The sequence below is a fragment of the Poecile atricapillus genome, chromosome 13 (genome assembly GCF_030490865.1).
Source record: "Poecile atricapillus isolate bPoeAtr1 chromosome 13, bPoeAtr1.hap1, whole genome shotgun sequence".
NCBI classification, from domain to species: domain Eukaryota; kingdom Metazoa; phylum Chordata; class Aves; order Passeriformes; family Paridae; genus Poecile; species Poecile atricapillus.
In genome coordinates, this window is record NC_081261.1 from 16,055,309 (window position 1) to 16,078,681 (window position 23,373).

At 54.8% G+C, this 23,373-nt stretch overlaps 5 protein-coding genes across 5 annotated transcripts; all 5 read left to right on the top strand.

Moving 5' to 3' along the window:
- The first annotated feature begins 2,101 nt into the window (after positions 1-2,101).
- Positions 2,102-5,568, top strand: LOC131583968 (protocadherin beta-15-like). Its single transcript, XM_058848640.1, is given in 3 exon segments — positions 2,102-4,001; positions 4,004-4,096; positions 5,456-5,568. Coding segments are annotated over 3 exon segments (1,998 nt in total). The 5' UTR covers positions 2,102-2,116; the 3' UTR covers positions 5,476-5,568.
- A 1,621-nt stretch (positions 5,569-7,189) lies between these two features.
- Positions 7,190-9,644, top strand: LOC131584246 (protocadherin beta-16-like). The gene is given in 2 exon segments (XM_058849154.1): positions 7,190-8,241; positions 8,243-9,644. Coding segments are annotated over 2 exon segments (2,454 nt in total).
- Positions 9,645-10,121: 477 nt separating this feature from the next.
- Positions 10,122-13,001, top strand: LOC131583983 (protocadherin beta-15-like). The gene has a single exon (XM_058848663.1). It carries the CDS (start codon positions 10,501-10,503, stop codon positions 12,943-12,945), a length of 2,445 nt encoding a protein of 814 aa, XP_058704646.1. The 5' UTR covers positions 10,122-10,500; the 3' UTR covers positions 12,946-13,001.
- A 1,847-nt stretch (positions 13,002-14,848) lies between these two features.
- LOC131583985 (protocadherin beta-15-like) lies at positions 14,849-17,938 on the top strand. Its single transcript, XM_058848665.1, has one exon. It carries the CDS (start codon positions 14,920-14,922, stop codon positions 17,362-17,364), a length of 2,445 nt encoding a protein of 814 aa, XP_058704648.1. The 5' UTR covers positions 14,849-14,919; the 3' UTR covers positions 17,365-17,938.
- A 2,346-nt stretch (positions 17,939-20,284) lies between these two features.
- On the top strand, positions 20,285-23,059 carry LOC131584279 (protocadherin beta-15-like). The gene has a single exon (XM_058849197.1). The coding sequence runs from the start codon at positions 20,528-20,530 to the stop codon at positions 22,970-22,972; it is 2,445 nt and encodes an 814-aa protein (XP_058705180.1). The 5' UTR covers positions 20,285-20,527; the 3' UTR covers positions 22,973-23,059.
- The last annotated feature ends 314 nt before the right edge of the window (positions 23,060-23,373 follow it).

Sequence of the window (23,373 nt, forward strand, 5' to 3'; positions counted from 1 at the left end):
TTCTTCTTTCGCGCAAAATCTTTTAGTAGCTAAAGTTTCCGGGAATCCTAAAGTCAACCCTAGTTGTTACTTTTTTCTTCTGATCCAGTCACGAGGTTTTTATTTTAAAACAAATGAAAACATCAGAGAATTTCCAGGACTTGACCTCTTGGCTATTGTTTGACAGCGTCACTCCTTTTAGCAAACAAAAATAAAAGGAAAACATCGAGGAAATTAAAGAAAATGTACCAAAACCAAGAAGGTTGTGATATTTCATAATAATAATTTTTAAAAGAGTAGTTTCTTCTATAGTAAAATCTGAACTAAAAATGCTCGAACCTCAGGTAAATAATGCAAGCACTATTTTTTTTTCTCCTTCATTTTTTCATTCTCTAAGAGAAAGGTTGGGCTGGGCTCGCAGGCAGCTGTGCACATCCTCAGCGCAGTCGAGGTTTAAATCTGTCTTTGGGGCCAGCCATGCCTGCCTGATCCTGAGGTTTTTATCCCGTTCCCGGCATGAATCCGGCCTCACAGTACCTGACCGTGCTCAGAACCCCTCCATATCCCCTTCCACCTCCGTTTTCTCCTGGCTGTTCCTAACAGGTCTGTTGTAGACATCTCTTCCTTAGCCAGTTTGATTCAGCCTCTAATCATCTGGTAATAAGCCTTGCAAATTCCTCAAACACCTCGTAAACAATTTGTTATCTTCCATGACGCTTTTCCTGATAATCCGTGAGAATCTTTAGAACTTTTTTCTTCTCCTTTATCTTTTACAGGGTTTCTTGTTGAACCTTTGGAGTCTACGTTTCAATTCTTCTTTTAATGGCCCACCAATTAGCGTGGTGAGAGCCTTATCTTTGCTATTGTCTCTGTTATCTCCTCGTTAGCATTTCTGAATCGAGGACTTTAACTTAGGAGCTCCCTGTTTGTTTTTTTCCCTTTTGTATTAACTGGCTGTTGGCCATACACCCTTAGGTAGATACAGGACTTCAAGTTTAACATCTATTTCACACAGAAAACTGCATAAATCGGGCGAGGTGTGATACCCACTAGGAAAAAAAACATCATTAAGGTGATGTACCCTAGAACAGCATCCTCATCCTGCTGTGATGGTGAGCTATGGTGATGGTGAAACAATTACTTAGGGACAATTCCTTGTCAGCTGACTGGCACCAGCTCTCATTTCCAATATCTTCTCTGACTCGCCACACTTGCTAATCGCCCTGTGATGATTAACAAGTGGAGGAGAGAAGGAAAATCTCTTCTGCGGCAGTGGAACTTGCCGTGCCTACACAACGCAACCCAAAAGCTGTGTCTGAAGGGTTCGTGGTTGCGAGTTGGGATGTGATACCCAGAGCAGCAGGGATCCCGCTTCCGAGAGAGGAGAGCATTTACAGCTCACCTTTTTATTTCGCTTTGGCACAAAGAGCACAGATTCAAGCAGCAAACCCCGAACCAGCAGCGCTGCCCCGGCTGAGAGGAAATATTCCCCCTTCCGACGCTGGGTGGGGATGTTGGCCGCGGACCGGCGTTCCTCGGTCCTCCCCGGGTTTGCAGACACAGGGAGACAAAAAACCTGAGCCGAGCTGCACGCAAAGGAGTCGGAGCACTCGGGGGCTTCCAGGTTCCTTCACCCGCGGCTTGCTGGCCCACATCGCTCTTCTTCGGACGCTACTAAAAAATGCTGGGAGCCGCCGAGGACGGTGGATGGATTTTTTGGAGAGAGAAGGCTTGTGGGAGACGGAGCGGAGACAGAAAGAGGCAAGTGATCTTGTTTATTCTGTGTGTTTGCGTGTGTCAGAGCGGGGCTGAAACCCTCCGCTACTCCCTGCCGGAGGAAATGGAGAGGGACTCCTTTGTTGCCAATATTGCAAAGGACCTGGGGGTTCCTCTGAGCCAGCTTGCTGCTCGCAAGGCCCGCGTTGTGTCCGAGGGGAGCGAGCAGCTTTTCCGACTCAATCAAAACACCGGAGTCCTGACGGCAAAGGAATCGCTGGACCGAGAGGAGATCTGTCCACAGAGCGATACCTGCACGCTCATCTTTAAGATATTCTTTGAAAATCCATTGCAGCTTATCCGAGGGGAGGTGGAAATTCGTGACGTAAATGACAACTCGCCCGTGTTCCCGGAGAAGGAGATGGTTTTAGAGATTCTAGAAACAGCATCTCCTGGGTCCCGTTTCCCCTTGGAAAGCGCCCAGGACAAGGACGTGGGCATTAATGGTTTGCAAAACTACAGCCTCGGGCCCAATCCTCATTTCTCCCTCGCTACTGGAACAGTGAAAGATGGAGTAAAATACCTGGAACTTGTCCTACAGCGCCAGCTCGATCGTGAAGAGCAGGGAGAGCTGAATTTACTTCTCACCGCCACCGATGGGGGATCACCACCCAGGTCGGGCACGGCTCAGGTCCGGATCGTCGTGGTGGATGCCAATGACAACACCCCGGTCTTCGAAAGGGAGACCTACGAGGTGCGGCTGGCTGAGAACAGCCCCGTGGAGCAGCTGGTGGTCAGAGTCTCTGCCACGGATCCCGATGAAGGGTCCAACGGGAAAGTGCGCTATGCCTTCACCCAGACATCGGAGCGAGCCCGGCAGCTCTTCCAGCTGAACCCGAGCACCGGTGAAATACGAGTCGCGGGCAAGCTGGATTTTGAGGAAGAAAAATTCCACAAGATGGTTGTGAAAGCCACGGACGGCGCGGGGTTATCTGCGCATTGCAAAGTGCAGGTGGAGGTCCTGGATGTGAATGACAACGCTCCGGAGATAGCGCTCACCTCCCTCACCGCCTCCATTCCCGAGGACGCCCCGCCACGCACCGTGGTGGCTCTGTTCAGTGTGCGGGACCGGGACTCCGGCGACAACGGCAGGACGGAGTGTTCCATCGACGGGGACTTGCCGTTCAGTCTCACCCCCACTTTTGATAATTACTACGAACTGAGAACAAACGCGGCTCTGGACAGGGAGAGGACAGCGGAATATAACATCACCATCACAGCCACGGACTGGGGCAGAAAGAGGCTGAGCTCTCAGGAAAACATCTTCGTGCAGATATCGGATGTGAACGACAACCCCCCAGAGTTCACCCAGGAGGTTTACACCTTGTCTGTCACGGAGAACAACAGCCCCATGCTCCGGATCGGCAGCGTGAAGGCCACGGACGCCGATGCAGGAAAAAACGCCCGTGTGAACTACGCACTGGTGCGGCAGGAGGGCAAAGAGCAGCCCGAAATGTCCGTCAATTCTGAAACCGGGGATGTTTATATCCTCCGCCCCCTGGACTACGAGAAGGTCCCCTCCTTCGAGGTGACAGTGAGCGCAGCCGATGGTGGCTCCCCGCCGCTCAGCGCCCAGGCCGTGCTTCGCGTGGTCGTGCGGGACGAGAACGATAACGCGCCCGTGCTGCTGCACCCGGCCCCCGACAGCAGCGCGGCCGGAGAGCTGGTGCCGCGCTGGGCACCCTCCGGCTACCTGGTGGCCAAGGTGGTGGCGGTGGACGCGGACGCGGGGCAGAACGCGTGGCTGTCGTACGAGCTGGCCAAGGCGACGGAGCCGGGGCTGTTCCGCGTGGGGCTGCACAGCGGCGAGGTGCGCACGGCGCGGGCCGTGTCCGAGCGGGACGCGGCCCGGCAGAGGCTGATCGTGCTGGTGCGGGACCGCGGGCAGCCGGCGCGCTCTGCCACCGCCACCCTCGCCGTGGCACTGGTGGACGGCTTCTCCGAAGCCCATTTACGGGTGAGCGAGGAGGCACCGGCCGCCGAGCCCGACGGGCCGCTTACTCTTTACCTCATCGCCTCCCTGGTCTGCGTGTCGGCGCTGTTCCTCGCCACCGCGGTGGCCGCCGTGGTGGTGAAGGTGCGGCGAGCCTGGCGGAGCGAGACGGACACTTTGCCCACGTTCCCGACGACTGCCACGGAGAGCACCGCGGGCTCCCTGCCCCGCAGCTACGTGTACGATGTCTGCTTCGCCGCCGGGACCGTCAACAGCGAGTTCCGCTTCCTCAGGCCCCTCTTCCCCTGCTTCCCCGCCGGGCTGCCCCCCGGCCCGGGCCAGCAGCGGAGCTCGGTGTGCTCGCAGGATGCGGCCAACCTCGGGGGCGAAGGCGACTGGATTGCACAGGTGAGGGACTGTCAGGGCTGAGGTGATCGCGCAGGCAGGGGGGAGGTGTGTCGCGCCCTGGCAGCAAGGATTATTGAAGATACAGAGGAGTGGAGGAGTCCCTGGGGTGGGAGGAGATAGAGGCGGTCTCAGAGCCGCTGGAGAGGCCTCCCAGGAGGATCCAGCAGGGCTCAGCTGCTCCTCAAATGCTGACTAACTACACCTCTCTGCATCACAAAAGGAAAGAATATTTTGGGTTGTAATGGACCTTTAAAAGCCTTTAAATACAAACCCTCATGCAATGAGCACGGATACCTTCAACTAGATCAGGTTGCTCAGACCTTGGATATTTCCAAGGGGCACGCACCACCTCTCTGGGCTTGCACCCGTATCTATGCTGAGTATTCGTGTTAGATCAAGACTTTGGAGTCATTTCAAAGGGGAGGAGTTTGGCCATGAGAAGGTGAAAAGTACAGGTAGAGATGTGTCCCCATAGTGGGTCCTGCCCTGTGTGGAGCTCGTAGGGACCTGGAGCAGGAATGACAACATTCCTAGGGATACATCCTCCCGGACGTGGCAGTATGGGAATGCAGCGTCAGATAGGACTGCGGGGACAACTGTGCAAAGGGGCGTCACCAAGGATGTCCCCTGCACTGCTGTTGGGAGCTGACGTGTGCCATTCACCAGGGTGGTGGCAGTGCTGAACTCAAGCTGCCTTACAAACTGCAGAAGGCCACAGAGGTGAGAACCTCTGGCTTTAAATTCCCTCATAATTTTCTGACTTGCAAATGGATAGTGTTGGCCAGAAAAGAGTTGTTATCGAAGTCAGTCACCTCTTAATAAGGGATTCTGTGGGGACTCCATGGAGAGTTTCCAAGGATCCATCTAGCACTTCACAGTAGATTGGATGATGAACATATACGAGGTTGTAGAAACACAAACACCATCAGGATCAATTAATATTTTCGTATTTCATAACCACTGATGACTTGGACTCAATTTACCGTGGGTTGTCAAAATCACAGCAGCCTCAGGGAAGGCAAGGACCCTTCTTGATATATCAACATTAAAACACATATTATTATTTGTGAGAAAGGGGTTTCTGTTTGGGGCTCTTACCATTTTGAATTACTCAAAATTCATGAAAGTTTTAATCAGACTCATAAAAATTTTACAATAACACATTTTTGGAGGATGGTTTCTGACTTCAGGCGTTCATCATTCAGATTAGAGACCCACCAAGTCTTGCGTTCGCTTTGACTCTCGGTAGAGAGGAGTGGTGTGATGCAGGCAGTGGTGTAAGGCACATCCTCCAAGCTTCTTGGCGACGCCTCTTTCTCTTCAGCACCAAATGACAACTGCTCTCTCTGTTCTTTGCAGGGCAGCGCTCCCCTCTCTGAAGATACGGGGCCCAGGGCTGCAGATGCAGTTTGCCCTGCAAACAGGGAGCTGGAGCTAAATGTCAGTTCTGAGCAAAACCCTTGGCTTGCCCATCAATAAGTGAAAAGAAGGACAAGTTTGTCTGTCCTCACAGGGAAAAGGGAACAGACGAAACACCTACCTAAAAGGCACCACGGAGATGGAGCCTTCTCTGTGAGAGTACTTTCCCCTTCGGCAGTACTTTATTCATGTAGGTATTTTGTAATTGGATGGAGGAAGAACCGTGCTGCATGTTGATTACATAATTATGTATGATTGTGAGAGTGCTACTGCTTCTACGTACTTCAAGAAATACTGAAAACTGTCAGCAGATCTTTAACTTCTTGTTACACCGTCTTTTCTGGGGCATTTCCATTTGTGCTTTGTTTCTTTTTATGAAGAGAGCTTTGTAATAATATCTTAATTTTGTGCTGTGTATTCAGCAGCAGGCTAAACAGATATTATGCAGAATTAAGTGGTGTTTCCGAAAGAATTTCGTACAAAATAAGTAGAAGCTGTTTACATTTTGAGCTGCTGGCACTGGCACACTTGGCATATTTGACCAGGAGTTTACAGGTTCTCCCAATCGTAAAGAGTAGGCTTTGAACAATGTATTCTTCCTTCCTTTCTTTTTTTCCATAAAGTTGAAATTACCATTTTTCTATTTTTAAAATCCAATATAATTAAAAGTATTGTTTGTGTTTTTTCAGTAAAATAGACGAAGCCATTTACAATTAACTTATGGCACTGTAGAATCTAGGGTGTCAAGAAGCTTTCTGGTTTTGTTTCGTCAGTCGGTGTTAATCTATAAAGTAATGTGATAATTCCTGTTGCTGAACCATTTTAAATAGTCAAATGAGTGATGACAGAAAACAATAAAATCTACTTGGAACTCCCTCGGGTGAGTGTGCTGTCTCGAGATCACTTGCCACAGACATCACTGAGGAAATAGCCAAGAGCAGGATTTCGGGAGTAAATCCGTGCACCTGGAGTGGAATTTATGCAGGGCAAATCAGAACGACCTGGGAAATAGGACGGTCTCAGAAGTCGGAGCAAGGCAGAGGGATTTTTGTCAGTGTGATGCTGAGGTCTGAGATACTGTCTGCAGCCCATTCCCAAAGGCTCCCAGCAGGAGAGGTCCTGAACAGCGGGAACAATCTCGTTCCACTCCGAGGATGACTCTGGCGATAGCTGCCGTGGTTAAAAGACCACCTCACCTGATGGCCGGATCCCTGTAACAATACACAACTGTTTTAGCTGAACAATAAGTAATTTATTCAAAGCGTTCACACTGGGGGGAAGGGAGGGGGAACCAAAACAAAAGGAACAACCCAGCTTTAAATAAATTCCGTTTTGAATTAGAAGGCAAACAGAGGCATTGCTCATTCAGCCAGTGGCAATACTTTGAATACGGTTGTATGGACGGCTGAATTTGCATGCTTTGACCTCGGAAGAGAGAAATCGAGCCGCTAATCTCAGCTTTGCAGGCTTTGCGCTGGGAAATCTTAGAATCCTTCTACAGATCGGCCGCCTGGCGCCGCTGCTGACCGCGGAAGCTCCGCGCAGCTCCCAGTTCCGCCTCCCCTGCGATTCGGGCGGGGCTGCACCATCTCGGGCTGCTCCGTTCGGGGCTCGGCAGCCGTATCGGCAGCTCCGTCCGGCTCACAGGAGAGGAGATCGGGTCGCTGGAAGGGAATGAAGCTGAGGAAGAGCGAGGAACCGCTCCCGGCGAGAGCGGTGGCTCTGATCATTGTCCTCTGCGTATCGGGGATGAGAGCAGAAAGCGCTCGGTACTCTGTGCCCGAAGAGGCGGAGAGTGGCTCTTTCGTGGCGAATATCGCTAAGGATTTGGGACTAACCGGTGAGGAATTATTGGCTCGTCAGGCTCGACTCGTTCCTGAAGGAGAAAAGCAGTATTTACAACTGAACCAGCACACCGGGGATTTGGTGGTGGGAGAGCAGATGGACCGGGAAGAGCTGTGTGGACAGAGCGAGCCCTGCTTGGTGCGTTTTGAGGTGCTGCTGGAGAACCCGCTGCAGTCCTTCCGAGCTGAGGTAAGACTCACCGACATAAATGATAATTCTCCTGTGTTCTTAAATAAAGAGATTGTTTTAAAGATCCCGGAATCTGCACTGCCGGGGACTCGGTTTTTGCTGGAAAGCGCTCACGATCCAGACGTGGGGAACAACAGTCTTCAGCATTATAGTATCAGCTCGAACGAATATTTCCTTGTGTACACCCGGCGGCGAAGTGACGGCAGGAGGTACGCCGAGCTGGTGTTGGATCGAGCCCTGGATAGGGAGCAGCAGGCAGAAGTTGCTTTCAGCATCACGGCTGTGGATGGTGGGACCCCACCGCGTTCTGGCACAGCTTTAATCCGCGTGATAGTCCTGGATGTAAATGATAACATCCCGGTATTTTCCCAGACTCTGTATAAAGTCTCTGTAATGGAAAATAGCTCACAGGATACCATCGTGGTGGTAGTGTCTGCTAGTGATTTGGACTCAGGCACAAATGGAGAGATCGTCTATTCCATAGTTCAAAATTCAGAGGAAAATTTAGAGACATTTAAAATAAACCCAGAGACAGGTCAGATTCGACTCAAAAAGCTTTTGGATTATGAAGAAACAAAAACCTACGAGATAGATGTTCAGGCCTTAGATGGAGGGGGCCTGTCCACGCATTGCAAGGTGGAGGTGCAGGTGAAGGATGTGAACGATAATGCCCCCGAGGTGATCATCACCTCTCACCAGCACCCTCTCTGAAGCCGCTCCGCTAAACACCGTGGTCGCTCTCTTCAACGTGCGGGACCGGGACTCGGGGGACAATGGCAGGACAGCCTGCGAGCTGACAGGAGAGCAACCCTTCAGGATCACGCTGCTGGCAGCTGACGCGTACGCGCTGGTGACATCAGAGACGCTGGACCGGGAGCAAGTGGAGGAATACAACGTGACGGTGCGAGCTCGAGACGAGGGCTCCCCCGCCCTCTCAGCATCCAAGACCCTGCTCGTGCGGCTCCTGGATGTGAACGACAATGCGCCCACCTTCACCCAGGCTATTTACACCATGGTGATCAGCGAAAATGAGCCCGCGGGGAGGAGCCTGGGCCGCCTCACTGCCACGGACCCTGATGCGGGAGAAAACTCACGCGTGAGATACGCGCTAGTGAGGCCACTGACAGGCGCCCTCGCCGCGGCATCATTCGTGTCAGTGGACGCGGAGAGTGGAACCGTCCGGAGTTTGCGCCCGCTGGACTATGAGAAGGTCCCCTCCTTCGAGGTGACAGTGAGCGCAGCCGATGGTGGCTCCCCGCCGCTCAGCGCCCAGGCCGTGCTTCGCGTGGTCGTGCGGGACGAGAACGATAACGCGCCCGTGCTGCTGCACCCGGCCCCCGACAGCAGCGCGGCCGGAGAGCTGGTGCCGCGCTGGGCACCCTCCGGCTACCTGGTGGCCAAGGTGGTGGCGGTGGACGCGGACGCGGGGCAGAACGCGTGGCTGTCGTACGAGCTGGCCAAGGCGACGGAGCCGGGGCTGTTCCGCGTGGGGCTGCACAGCGGCGAGGTGCGCACGGCGCGGGCCGTGTCCGAGCGGGACGCGGCCCGGCAGAGGCTGATCGTGCTGGTGCGGGACCGCGGGCAGCCGGCGCGCTCTGCCACCGCCACTCTCGCCGTGGCACTGGTGGACAATCTCTCTGATGCCTTTCACCAGCTTGGTCATGATCCTGCCAGCGGACAGCAGCCGCAGACGGCAGAGGAGGAAATGCTCACCACTTACCTCATCGCCTCCCTGTGCTGCGTCTCGTCCCTTTTCCTCTTGTCTGTCCTCGTCCTGACAGCGAATACGCTCTGCAAAGCTCGCGTCCGCGCAGAACTTCCTCCTCCTTCTCCCAGCTGTTATGTGGACGGAGACTTTGCCAGCGATGGCGTGGCCGTGGGCAGCACGGGAACTCTGTCACTGCCTTACCGCTACGAAATGTGTCTGACCAGCGGCTCGGGGAGGAGCGAATTCCAGTTCCTGAGGCCCATCCTGCCCAGCCCTCCTATCAATGCTGAGGCTGGGCTGGACAAGGACAAGGAGCCACTACACCACTCGCAGCCTGCCTGCGACAGGGAAGACAAAGCGGGGGGCACAGCCGCTCCTCCCTATTAGCAGCAGGACTGGAAAGAAGGTGTGCATGTCCATGCCTGAGCCGTGCTGGGATGCACCTCCCTTATCCGTCCCCAGCCTGAGATTCCCCAGTAAATTGTAGAGCCGTTCATTCTGTTATAAGTGTACTCTCCCTGTGTAGGCTCCAGGCCGGTTTCTCCTGCTAGAGAAGGCTCCGCAGTCCCTCTAACTTCAGCCTCTGCCTCACGCTGCCCTACAAAATGCGTTGTGCCGCTCTCGCTTCAGCTTTCCTCGAAGGGCGCGGAACCCGCCTGTACCTAAAAGAGAGCGCACCAGACCTCAGGTTCAGGCCAGCGATAGGTGAGGACGGACACGGAGAAGTTGCCGGCGATGCTCCTGCGCCAGGATTCCGCCAAGACTAACGCCTAAATCCGTATCATTTTTCTCCCTAGATGATGTGAGAGCGTCCTGCCACAGGAGCCCCCCGCGTGTGCGCTCCGGGCCGGGGCGAGCGGCAGCGCGGGCTGCGGGCGGCGGCGGGCGCAGTTCCAGCGCGCACCGCTGGGTGGTGCCCTCGGCCAAGGCGGCGCCGAGCGGCTGCGGCAGCGGAGGCGGCCGAGCCCGGCCCGGCCCAGCCCAGCGCAGCTCGGCTCAGCGCAGCGCAGCTGAGCCCGAGCGAGCTGAGATCAGCGCAGCGCAGCCGGCCGGAGGTGGCAGCGGCTGCGGTGGCGAGCGCTGCCCCGTGTCAGCCGCTGCCGGCACCCGCCGGCTGTGTCAGGCGCCGCCGGCGGAATCGGAGGCAGCGAGAGAAGGCGCCCGGCCCGCCCTTGGCCGCTTTCGGCGGGGAATCACCGGGGACAGCCGCCACACCGAGCCCGGCCGCCGCCGCCGCCGCGCCATGGCGATCGCAAGGCAAGTGCTTTGTCTGTCTGCTTTGCTGTGGCTGCCGCCCGCTCGCGCCGAGCCCATCCGCTACTCCGTAGCCGAGGAGGCGGAAAGCGGCTCCCTGGTAGGCGAGCTGGCGGAGGACGCGGGGCTGACGCCGGCGCAGCTCTCGGCTCGCCGCGCCCGCCTGGTGTCGGAGGACGGCCGGCAGCATTTTGCCTTAGAGCGCGGCTCCGGCCGCCTGCTCGTGGCGGGGAGGCTGGACCGGGAGGAGCTGTGCGGCCAGTCCGCCACCTGCATGCTCCCCTTCGAGCTGCTGCTCTCCAACCCCCTGCAGTTCTTTCGGGTCGAGGTAGTTTTGGAGGATATCAATGACCATTCGCCTGTCTTCCCCGAGGAGCATGTCACTTTTAAGATTCCTGAGACAAGTGAGCCAGGCTCTCGTTTTCCACTGGATGCGGCTCAGGACCTCGATATTGGCAGCAACACAGTCCAGACATACAGCATCTCTCCCGAGAACGAATATTTTAGTGTCTTTTATGGATCGCGGATAACAGGCAAGAAGGATATTGAACTTGTTTTGGAAAAGCCACTAGACACAGAGGAGCAGGCAGAGATGAGTTTCACTGTTATTGCTGTTGATGGGGGCTCTCCTCCCAGGACTGGGACAACCGAAGTGAAAATTGTCATACTAGATGTGAATGACAATGCTCCCATCTTCACACAGGAGGTGTACGTTGGGAAGGTTTTGGAGAATATGCCAGAAGGGTCCATAGTTCTGACTGTATTAGCAACAGATCAGGATTCAGGAGTTAATGGGGACATCTCCTATCAATTCAGCCAGACATTGGGTCAGAACGGCTCTCCATTTGTGATTGACCCAATAACTGGTGAAATTAAAATCACAAAACCTCTGGACTTTGAGGTAGCAGACACTTATGAACTGCGTGTAAGAGCCAGAGATGGTGGGGGACTCTCAGCCATCTGCAAAGTGCTGGTGGAGGTGGTGGATGTGAATGACAATGCCCCAGAGGTGGTGGTCAGCTCCTTCAGCAGTCCCCTCCCCGAGAACACAGCGCCCGGCACGGTGGTTGCCCTGTTTACGGTCAGGGACCGGGATTCTGGGGCCAACGGGAAGATCTCGTGTGGCCTCGAGGATCAGCTCTTCTTCTCGCTGCGGCCAGCCTATAAGAATTACTATGAGCTGGTGACAGTGAGCGCGCTGGACCGCGAGGAGACGGCTCGCTACATCCTCAGGGTGACGGCAGCGGACGCGGGGTCGCCTCCTCTGACGAGCACGCAGACCTTCACCGTGGACATCTCGGATGTCAATGACAACGCTCCTGTCTTCAACCAGACGTCGTACACCATGTACGTGCGTGAGAACAACGTGCCCACGGTGTTTGTTGGGGCCGTCAGTGCTGCCGACGCTGATGTGGGGCTCAATGGCAAGGTGAGCTATTCCCTGGCAGCGGTGCAAGCGGCAGAAGGGCCTTGGTGCTCGTGCGTGTCTGTGAACTCTGAGAACGGGCACGTGTTTGTGCTGCGGCCCCTGGACTACGAGCGCTTGAGGCAGACGGAGGTGACGGTCAGTGCCTCTGACGCGGGCTCTCCTCCCCTCAGAGCCAACGTCAGCGTCCGCCTCGTGGTGCTGGACGAGAACGACAACGCCCCGCTGGTGCTGTACCCAGGCCAGGAGAGCAGCCCAGCGTCCAGTGAGCTGGTGCCCGTGTCGGCTGAGGCGGGCTACCTGATCACCAAAGTGGTGGCCGTGGATGCCGACTCCGGGCAGAACTCGTGGCTCTCGTACCACCTGCTGAGGGCCAGCGAGCCAGGGCTGTTCACGGTGGGTGTCCACAGCGGGGAGGTGCGTCTGAGGAGGCCGGTGACGGAGAGAGACAGCGTGAGGCAGAAGCTCCTTGTCCTGGTCAGAGACAACGGCAAGCCGCCCCTGTCGGCCACGGCAGCTGTGAGCGCGCTCCTGCTCAAGGACTTGTCAGACGTGCGCCTCCCCGGGCACGGCAGCCCGGCCCCAGAGGATCAGGGGGGCTCCCTGACCACCTATTTAATCATTGCCCTGGTGTGTGTCTCCCTGCTCTTCCTCGTCTCCACCGCACTCTTTGTGGCTCGCAAGGTGTGCAAGAGAAAGGAGCTGAAGGCTGGCCATGTGCTTTATGGTGCCGACAACTTGCAGAGCGGCCTGGCCGATGGGGCCGCTGCAGGGAGCCTGCCCCGCGCCTATTGCTACGAGATCAGCCTCACAACGGGCTCGGGCAACAGCGAGTTCAAATTCCTCAAGCCCATCCTCCCCAGCGTGCCACCACAGCACTGCGCCGTGGGCCAGGGCCCGGAGGATGAACAGCATTTCCCCTGTGTCCCTGTCAGCACCGAGGACACGGCACCAGACAATCCTGGCACTCTCTCTGCAGGACACTTCAATTCCCTTTCCTTCAACTAGCTGGGCTCTGCACTGCCAGAGGCTTCAATACCTGTTGGAGATTGGGATCCAGGCAGCAGCAGATGACAATCTTTCCTCCAGAGAAAACTTGTGTTTCCGAATGCCATGAGAAATTTTCTTCATATTTTAACTCAGAATAGATGTTGCCAAGTTCTCTAAAAAGAGAAAAATAGAAGCAAATAAAAGAAAGTTGGGCTCTCACTCTGGCAGTAATATACTTCATCTCTGATATGGTCATTTCTGATAGACTTTAAGAAGGGGGTTAGCACTCCAGCTAAGCTCCTGTGCCTGGTATTGTCAGGCTGGACCATGACCTCTTATTCATTGCTATAGCACAATGGCACATTTGGTTAGACAAATCTCACTCTTGTTGAAATAGCTCAAAGCCCTTTGTCCAGCTCAGAAAAGCAAGGTACTTCTGAATACCATGTTGTGACATCTTGTTAGCATTGTTTTTTTCTTTCTGGGGCTTTGGAGGTCTCTCTCTGAGATATTTGGGCTTTGTGTGTTACACTTTTTTCTCAATAAGTCTGTCTGTTCACCCTTTGTGCATCTGTAGATGCTGCAGTAGTGCTGCCCTGTGAAAGAGTGAATTTGTCCCATCCAGCCATTGCAGTGCTGGTAAGTCCAGCTCTGTAGAGTAAAAAGCTATTTTGACCCTATGAGTACAGGAGTCTTCTTCAAGGCAGAGAGGAGCTGGAAAATGTACAATAAAATCTTCTTTTAGCCTGCTTGTGGGATTGGTGTCCTGTCCCACTCAGATTGGCTTGGAAATGCAGCACCAGAAGATGCAATAGGGTAGGCTATAAGTGTGGAGAATCATGAACATGTATTAATTGTCTTCACGTGCATGAGAACACCACATGTCCAAGAAAAATAACTTTCTGGAGGTAGAATCAAGCAGAACTTGAAAACAGGAATTTGAGTTTTCTTCCCTCCTTCTTGTTTCTGAATTCAGGAGATTCATGCTGGTGCTAGAAAGCTGTCCCTACAGGATTTTCTCCATTTGTGTTAGAGCGTTTGCATTCCCATTTTTTCCCTTTTTCTTTTTATGATTGTATAGAGCATTATTTTGCTCATTCCTGTTGAGAAAGACAGCCAGCCCATCTATAACTACTGGTTGTTTACTGATGTCTCTGATGCATGAAGTATTCATAAAGACACTCTCAAGATGTATTGAGCTGAAGTTAGAACATTTAACATTGGTATAACTCTAAGTTTAAAAACTGTAAAAATATCTAGAATTGAAATAAAGACTCCTTACCTGGAGACAGATTTTTTTGTAGAGAGGTTCTCTCTGGGAAAGACCTGTCGAGGCTCTCCAAGCTCGTGCGAGGGTTTTTCTCACTCTGTCCCTTGACAGAAGGGAAGGGTGGATTCAGTTGCTGAGCGTGGAGATGCAGGATGGGAGTTTCCATTTGTTGCCCGTGCTCTCAGCATCGCCCATTGCGTGCTCGGTTTGTCCTGCTGAGCGATGAGGCTGTGTGTTTCTGGTGTGGGTGTGTGCTTGCCGCTGGCCTGGGAAAGGGCGCATTGTGATGTTGGCGCCGGGTGTGTGGAAAGCTTTGGACTCTCGGTCCGGGGCGAGCGGCAGCGCGGGCTGCGGGCGGCGGCGGGCGCAGTTCCGGCGCGCACCGCTGGGTGGTGCCCTCGGCCAAGGCGGCGCCGAGCGGCTGCGGCAGCGGAGGCGGCCGAGCCCGGCCCGGCCCAGCCCAGCGCAGCTCGGCTCAGCGCAGCGCAGCTGAGCCCGAGCGAGCTGAGATCAGCGCAGCGCAGCCGGCCGGAGGTGGCAGCGGCTGCGGTGGCGAGCGCTGCCCCGTGTCAGCCGCTGCCGGCCCCCCCCGGCTGTGTCAGGCGCCGCCGGCGGAATCGGAGGCAGCGAGAGAAGGCGCCCGGCCCGCCCTTGGCCGCTTTCGGCGGGGAATCACCGGGGACAGCCGCCACACCGAGCCCGGCCGCCGCCGCCGCCGCGCCATGGCGATCGCAAGGCAAGTGCTTTGTCTGTCTGCTTTGCTGTGGCTGCCGCCCGCTCGCGCCGAGCCCATCCGCTACTCCGTAGCCGAGGAGGCGGAAAGCGGCTCCCTGGTAGGCGAGCTGGCGGAGGACGCGGGGCTGACGCCGGCGCAGCTCTCGGCTCGCCGCGCCCGCCTGGTGTCGGAGGACGGCCGGCAGCATTTTGCCTTAGAGCGCGGCTCCGGCCGCCTGCTCGTGGCGGGGAGGCTGGACCGGGAGGAGCTGTGCGGCCAGTCCGCCACCTGCATGCTCCCCTTCGAGCTGCTGCTCTCCAACCCGCTGCAGTTCTTTCGGATCGAGGTGGCTCTGGAGGATATCAATGACCATTCACCTGTTTTCCCCGAGAAACGAGTCGTTTTTAAGATTCCGGAGACGAGCGAGCCAGGCTCTCGTCTCCCACTAGAGGTGGCTCGAGACCTCGATATTGGCAGCAACACAGTCCAGACATACAGCATCTCTCCCGTGAACCAATATTTTAGTGTCTCCTTTGGAAGTCGGAGTAATGGAGACAAATATCTTGAACTTGTTTTGGAAAAGCCACTAGACAGAGAGGAGCATGCAGAGATGGGTTTCCATGTTATTGCTGTGGACGGTGGCTCTCCTCCCAGAAGCGGCACCATCGAGATCTCTATTATCATTCTGGATGCAAATGACAATGCTCCCATCTTCACACAAGAGCGTTATATTGGGAAGGTTTTGGAGAACATGCCAGAAGGGTCAGTAGTGCTGACTGTGCTGGCAACAGATCAAGATGCAGGAGTAAATGGGGAAATTTCCTACCAACTCAGTGAAGCTGCAGACCAGAGTGACTCAGTATTTGTGATTGATCCCATAACGGGTGAAATTAAAATCACAAAACCGCTGGACTATGAGGCAGCACAAAGTCATGAACTGAGTGTGAGAGCCACAGATGGTGGGGGACTCTCAGCCATCTGCAAAGTGCTGGTGGAGGTGGTGGATGTGAATGACAATGCCCCAGAGGTGGTGGTCAACTCGTTCAGCAGTCCCCTCCCCGAGAACACAGCGCCCGGCACGGTGGTTGCCCTGTTTACGGTCAGGGACCGGGATTCTGGGGCCAACGGGAAGATCACGTGTGGCCTCGAGGATCAGCTCTTCTTCTCGCTGCGGCCAGCCTATAAGAATTACTATGAGCTGGTGACAGTGAGCACGCTGGACCGCGAGGAGACGGCTCGCTACATCCTCAGGGTGACGGCAGCAGACGCGGGGTCACCTCCTCTGACGAGCACGCAGACCTTCATCGTGGACATCTCGGATGTCAATGACAACGCCCCCGTCTTCAACCAGACGTCGTACACCATGTACGTGCGTGAGAACAACGTGCCCACGGTGTTTGTTGGAGCCGTCAGCGCTGCCGACGCTGACGTGGGGCTCAATGGCAAGGTGAGCTATTCCCTGGCAGCGGTGCAAGCGGCAGAAGGGCCTTGGTGCTCGTGCGTGTCTGTGAACTCTGAGAACGGGCACGTGTTTGTGCTGCGGCCCCTGGACTACGAGCGCTTGAGGCAGACGGAGGTGACGGTCAGTGCCTCTGACGCGGGCTCTCCTCCCCTCAGAGCCAACGTCAGCGTCCGCCTCGTGGTGCTGGATGAGAACGACAACGCCCCGCTGGTGCTGTACCCAGGCCAGGAGAGCAGCTCAGCGTCCAGTGAGCTGGTGCCCATGTCGGCTGAGGCGGGCTACCTGATCACCAAAGTGGTGGCCGTGGATGCCGACTCCGGGCAGAACTCGTGGCTCTCGTACCACCTGCTGAGAGCCAGCGAGCCAGGGCTGTTCACGGTGGGTGTCCACAGCGGGGAGGTGCGTCTGAGGAGGCCGGTGACGGAGAGAGACAGCGTGAGGCAGAAGCTCCTTGTCCTGGTCAGAGACAACGGCAAGCCGCCCCTGTCGGCCACGGCAGCTGTGAGCGCGCTCCTGCTCAAGGACTTGTCAGACGTGCGCCTCCCCGGGCACGGCAGCCCGGCCCCAGAGGATCAGGGGGGCTCCCTGACCACCTATTTAATCATTGCCCTGGTGTGTGTCTCCCTGCTCTTCCTCGTCTCCACCGCACTCTTTGTGGCTCGCAAGGTGTGCAAGAGAAAGGAGCTGAAGGCTGGCCATGTGCTTTATGGTGCCGACAACTTGCAGAGCGGCCTGGCCGATGGGGCCGCTGCAGGGAGCCTGCCCCGCGCCTATTGCTACGAGATCAGCCTCACAACGGGCTCGGGCAACAGCGAGTTCAAATTCCTCAAGCCCATCCTCCCCAGCGTGCCACCACAGCACTGTGCCGTGGGCCAGGGCCCGGAGGATGAACAGCATTTCCCCTGTGTCCCTGTCAGCACCGAGGACACGGCACCAGACAATCCTGGCACTCTCTCTGCAGGACACTTCAATTCTCTTTCCTTCAACTAGCTGGGCTCTGCACTGCCAGAGGCTTCGATGCCTGTTGGAGATTTGGATCCAGGCAGAAGCATTTGGCAGTGGTTCCTCCAGAGAAAACTTGTGATTCCAAATGCCATGACAAATTTCCTTCATATTCTAAGTCAGAATAGAAGTTGTCAGGTTCTCCAAAAGGGAAAAGTAGAAGCACGTTAGACAAAGTTGAGCTCTCACTCTGGCTGTGATATGCTTCAGCTGTGTTCTCGTCTTTTCTGATAGACTTTATGAAGGGGGCTAGTACTCCAGCTATTCTCCTGTATCTCTTGCTATCAGACCAGTCCATGAAACTCTTATTTTTTTCGTTGCTATAACACAATGGCACAGTTGTGTAGAGAAGTCACACACTTGCTGCAATAGCCCAATGCTCTTTGCCCAGCTCAGAAAAGCAACTTACTTCTGAATACTCTGTCATGATGTTCTGTTTAGCATAGGGCTTTTTCTTTCTGGGGATTTGGAGGTCTCTGTCTATGTGGGCTTTGTATTTTATGCTTTCCTCTCAGTATGTCTGTCTGTTCACCATTTGTGCATCTGCTGATGCTTCACTAATGCTGCCCAGTGAAAGAGTGAATTTGACCCATCCAGCCATTGCTGTACTGCAGTTGCATCTCTGCAGAGTAAAAGGCTGTTTTGACCCTATTGGCACAGGGCTCTCATCTGCTTCAAGGCAGAGAGGAGTAGGAAAATGCACAAAATCATCCTTTATCTAACATATATTTTTGTTATGTACACCTGGGATCGCCTAGGAATTTCAGCACTGAAAGATGCCTTAGGGTAGGCTATAACTGTGGAGAGTCATGAAAACTTCTTAATTGTCTTTATGAGCATGAGAACACCACTTGTCCATGAAATATAATTTTTTGGAGTTAGAATCAAGCAGAACTTGAGAACAGGACTTTGAGTTTTCTTTCCTCATTCTTCTTTCTGAATTCAGAGGCTTCTTGTTGGTACTGGAAAGCTGTCCCTACAGAATTTTCTCCATTTGTGATAGAGTATTTCCATTCTCCTTATGCCCTTTTTCTTTTTATTCACTATCTATCACTGCGCCGTGGACCAGGGCTCGGAGGATGAACAGCATTTCCCCTGTGTCCCTGTCAGCACCGAGGACACGGCACCAGACAATCCTGGCACTCTCTCCGCAGGACACTTCAATTCTCTTTCCTTCAACTAGCTGGGCTCTGCACTGCCAGAGGCTTCAATTCCCGTGGTAGAAAGGGCTCCAGGCAGCAGCAGGTGGCAATGGTTTCTCCAGAGAAAACTTGTGTTTCCAAATGCTATAACCAATTTCCCTCATATTCTAAGTCAGAATAGAAAATGTCATGTTCTCTAAAAAGGAAAAATTGAAGCAACTTCGAGAAAGCTGATCTCTCACTCTGGCTGTGATATGCTTCTTATCTGATTTGGCCATTTCTGATAGACTTTAAGAAGGGGGTTAGCACTCCAGCTATTCTCCTGTTTCTCTTGTTGTCAGACCCATCCATGAAACTATTGTTTTTTCATTGCTATAACACAATGGCGCATTTGATCAAACAAATCTCACCCCATTTGTTGAAATGGACCAAATCCCTTTGCCCAGCTCAGAAAAGCGCAGTACTTCTGAATACTGTGTCATGAAGTTTTGTTAGCCTGGGGCTATTTATTTTTTTTTTTCTGGGGCTTTGGATGTCTCTGTGTATGTGGGCTTTGTGTCTGTCCACCCTTTGTTGCATTGGCCGATGCTCCACCAATGCTGCCCAGTGAAAGAGTGAATTTGTCCCATCCAGCCATTGCTGTGCTGCAGTTCCATCTCTGCAGAGTAAAAGGCTGTTTTGACCCTATTGGTACAGGGCTCTCATCTTCTTCAAGGCAGAGAGGAGCAGAAAAATGCACAAAATCATCCTTTATCTAGTGTGTATTTGTGTTCTGTACACTTGGGATTGTCTTGAAAATTCAGCACCGAAAGTTGCATTAGGGTAGGCTATAACTGTGGAGAGTCATGAAAACTTCTTAATTGTCTTTATGTGCCTGAGAAAGCCACATATCCATGAAATATAATTTTCTGAAGGTAGAATCAAGCAGAACTTGAAAACAGGACTTCGTGTTTTCTTTCCTCATTCTTCTTTCTGAATTCAGAGGCTTCTCTCTGGGTCTAGAGAGCTGTCCCTACAGAATTTTCTCCATCTGTGTTAGAGCATTTGCATTCGCATTTTTGCCCATGCCCCTTTTATCTACTTAACTGTACTGAGCATTATTTTGCTCGTTCCACTGGAAAAGGACAGACAGCCCATCTATAATATTTGTTTTTTTCAAAGATGTCTGTGATGCATGGAATATTCATAGAGACTCCTTCAAGTTGTTTTTTGCTGGAGGTAGAAACCTTAACATTGGTATAATTCTGAGTTTAAAAATTGTAAAAATATGTAGAATCGAAATAAAGACTGACTACTTACCTGGAGACAGAATTCTTTGTAGAGACGTTCTTTCAAGAAAGACCTGTCAAGGCTCTCCAAGCTCGTGCGAGGGATTTTCTCACTCTGTCCCTTGACAGAAGGGAAGGGTGGATTCAGTTGCTGAGTGTGGAGATGCAGGCGGGGAGTTTCCATTTGATGCCCGTGCTGTCAGCATCGGCCGTTGCGTGCTCGGTTTGTCCTGCTGAGCGATGAGGCTGTGTGTTTCTGGTGTGGGTGTGGGCTTGCCGCTGGCCTGGGAAAGGGCGCATTGTGATGTTGGCGCCGGGTGTGTGGAAAGCTTTGGACTCTCGGTCCGGGGCGAGCGGCAGCGCGGGCTGCGGGCGGCGGCGGGCGCAGTTCCAGCGCGCACCGCTGGGTGGTGCCCTCGGCCAAGGCGGCGCCGAGCGGCTGCGGCAGCGGAGGCGGCCGAGCCCGGCCCAGCCCAGCGCAGCTCGGCTCAGCGCAGCGCAGCTGAGCCCGAGCGAGCTGAGATCAGCGCAGCGCAGCCGGCCGGAGGTGGCAGCGGCTGCGGTGGCGAGCGCTGCCCCGTGTCAGCCGCTGCCGGCACCCGCCGGCTGTGTCAGGCGCCGCCGGCGGAATCGGAGGCAGCGAGAGAAGGCGCCCGGCCCGCCCTTGGCCGCTTTCGGCGGGGAATCACCGGGGACAGCCGCCACACCGAGCCCGGCCGCCGCCGCCGCCGCCGCCGCGCCATGGCGATCGCAAGGCAAGTGCTTTGTCTGTCTGCTTTGCTGTGGCTGCCGCCCGCTCGCGCCGAGCCCATCCGCTACTCCGTAGCCGAGGAGGCGGAAAGCGGCTCCCTGGTAGGCGAGCTGGCGGAGGACGCGGGGCTGACGCCGGCGCAGCTCTCGGCTCGCCGCGCCCGCCTGGTGTCGGAGGACGGCCGGCAGCATTTTGCCTTAGAGCGCGGCTCCGGCCGCCTGCTCGTGGCGGGGAGGCTGGACCGGGAGGAGCTGTGCGGCCAGTCCGCCACCTGCACGCTCCCCTTCGAGCTGCTGCTCTCCAACCCCCTGCAGTTCTTTCGGGTCGAGGTGGCTCTGGAGGATATCAATGACCATTCCCCCGTCTTCCTCGAGGATCGAGTTACTTTTGACATCCCTGAAACGAGCAACCCTGATTCACGATTCCCACTGGAGGCTGCTAGGGATCTCGATATTGGCAGCAACACAGTCCAGACATACAGCATCTCTCCCGAGAACGAGTTCTTTAGTATCTCATCGGGAACTCGAATTACGGGAAAGAAGTATCTTGAACTTGTTTTAGAAAAGCCACTAGACAGAGAGGAGCAGGCAGAGATGAGTTTCAGTCTTACTGCTGTAGATGGTGGGTCTCCTCCCAGGACTGGGACAACCGAAGTGAAAATTGTCATACTAGATGCAAATGACAATGCTCCCATCTTCACACATGAAGAATACATTGGTGAGGTTCTGGAAAACATGCCAGAAGGCTCAGTAGTTTTAACAGTGCTGGCAACTGATCAGGATGCAGGTGTTTATGGCAAAATTTCCTATCAGCTCAGTGACACTGCAGACCAGATTGATGCAGCATTTGTGATTGATCCCATAACGGGTGAAATTAAAATCACAAAACCTCTGGACTATGAGGCAGCACAGAGTTACGAGCTGAGTGTGAGAGCCAGAGATGGTGGGGGACTCTCAGCCATCTGCAAAGTGTTGGTGGAGGTGGTGGATGTGAATGACAATGCCCCAGAGGTGGTGGTCAGCTCCTTCAGCAGTCCCCTCCCCGAGAACACAGCGCCCGGCACGGTGGTTGCCCTGTTTACGGTCAGGGACCGGGATTCTGGGGCCAACGGGAAGATCTCGTGTGGCCTCGAGGATCAGCTCTTCTTCTCGCTGCGGCCAGCCTATAAGAATTACTATGAGCTGGTGACAGTGAGCGCGCTGGACCGCGAGGAGACGGCTCGCTACATCCTCAGGGTGACGGCAGCAGACGCGGGGTCGCCTCCTCTGACGAGCACGCAGACCTTCACCGTGGACATCTCGGATGTCAACGACAACGCTCCCGTCTTCAACCAGACATCGTACACCATGTACGTGCGTGAGAACAACGTGCCCACGGTATTTGTTGGAGCCGTCAGCGCTGCCGACGCTGACGTGGGGCTCAATGGCAAGGTGAGCTATTCCCTGGCAGCGGTGCAAGCGGCAGAGGGGCCTTGGTGCTCGTGTGTGTCTGTGAACTCTGAGAACGGGCACGTGTTTGTGCTGCGGCCCCTGGACTACGAGCGCTTGAGGCAGACGGAGGTGACGGTCAGTGCCTCTGACGCGGGCTCTCCTCCCCTCAGAGCCAACGTCAGCGTCCGCCTCGTGGTGCTGGACGAGAACGACAACGCCCCGCTGGTGCTGTACCCAGGCCAGGAGAGCAGCCCAGCGTCCAGTGAGCTGGTGCCCGTGTCGGCCGAGGCGGGCTACCTGATCACCAAAGTGGTGGCCGTGGATGCCGACTCCGGGCAGAACTCGTGGCTCTCGTACCACCTGCTGAGGGCCAGCGAGCCAGGGCTGTTCACGGTGGGTGTCCACAGCGGGGAGGTGCGTCTGAGGAGGCCGGTGACGGAGAGAGACAGCGTGAGGCAGAAGCTCCTTGTCCTGGTCAGAGACAACGGCAAGCCGCCCCTGTCGGCCACGGCAGCTGTGAGCGCGCTCCTGCTCAAGGACTTGTCAGACGTGCGCCTCCCCGGGCACGGCAGCCCGGCCCCAGAGGATCAGGGTGGCTCCCTGACCACCTATTTAATCATTGCCCTGGTGTGTGTCTCCCTGCTCTTCCTCGTCTCCACCGCACTCTTTGTGGCTCGCAAGGTGTGCAAGAGAAAGGAGCTGAAGGCTGGCCATGTGCTTTATGGTGCCGACAACTTGCAGAGCGGCCTGGCCGATGGGGCTGCTGCAGGGAGCCTGCCCCGCGCCTATTGCTACGAGATCAGCCTCACAACGGGCTCGGGCAACAGCGAGTTCAAATTCCTCAAGCCCATCCTCCCCAGCCTGCCACCACAGCACTGCGCCGTGAGCCAGGGCCCGGAGGATGAACAGCATTTCCCCTGTGTCCCTGTCAGCACCGAGGACACGGCACCAGACAATCCTGGCACTCTCTCTGCAGGACACTTCAATTCTCTTTCCTTCAACTAGCTGGGCTCTGCACTGACAGAGGCTTCGATGCTCGTTGGAGATTGCAATCCAGGCAGCTGCCGGTGACAATCTTTCCTCCAGAGAAAACTTGTGTTTCCAGATGCCATAACCAATTTCCCTCATATTCTAAATCAGAATAGAAGTTATCAGGTTCTCCAAAAAGAGAAAAATAGAAGCAAATAAAAGAAAGTCGAGCTCTCACTCTGGCAGTAATATACTTCATCTCTGATATGGTCATTTCTGATAGACTTTAAGAAGGCAGTTAGCACTCCAGCTAAGCTCAAGTGCCTGGTGCTGTCAGTCCGGACCATGACCCTCTTATTCATTGCTATAACACAATGGCACATTTGGTTACACAAATCTCACTCTTGTTGAAATGGCTCAAAGCCCTTTGTCCAGCC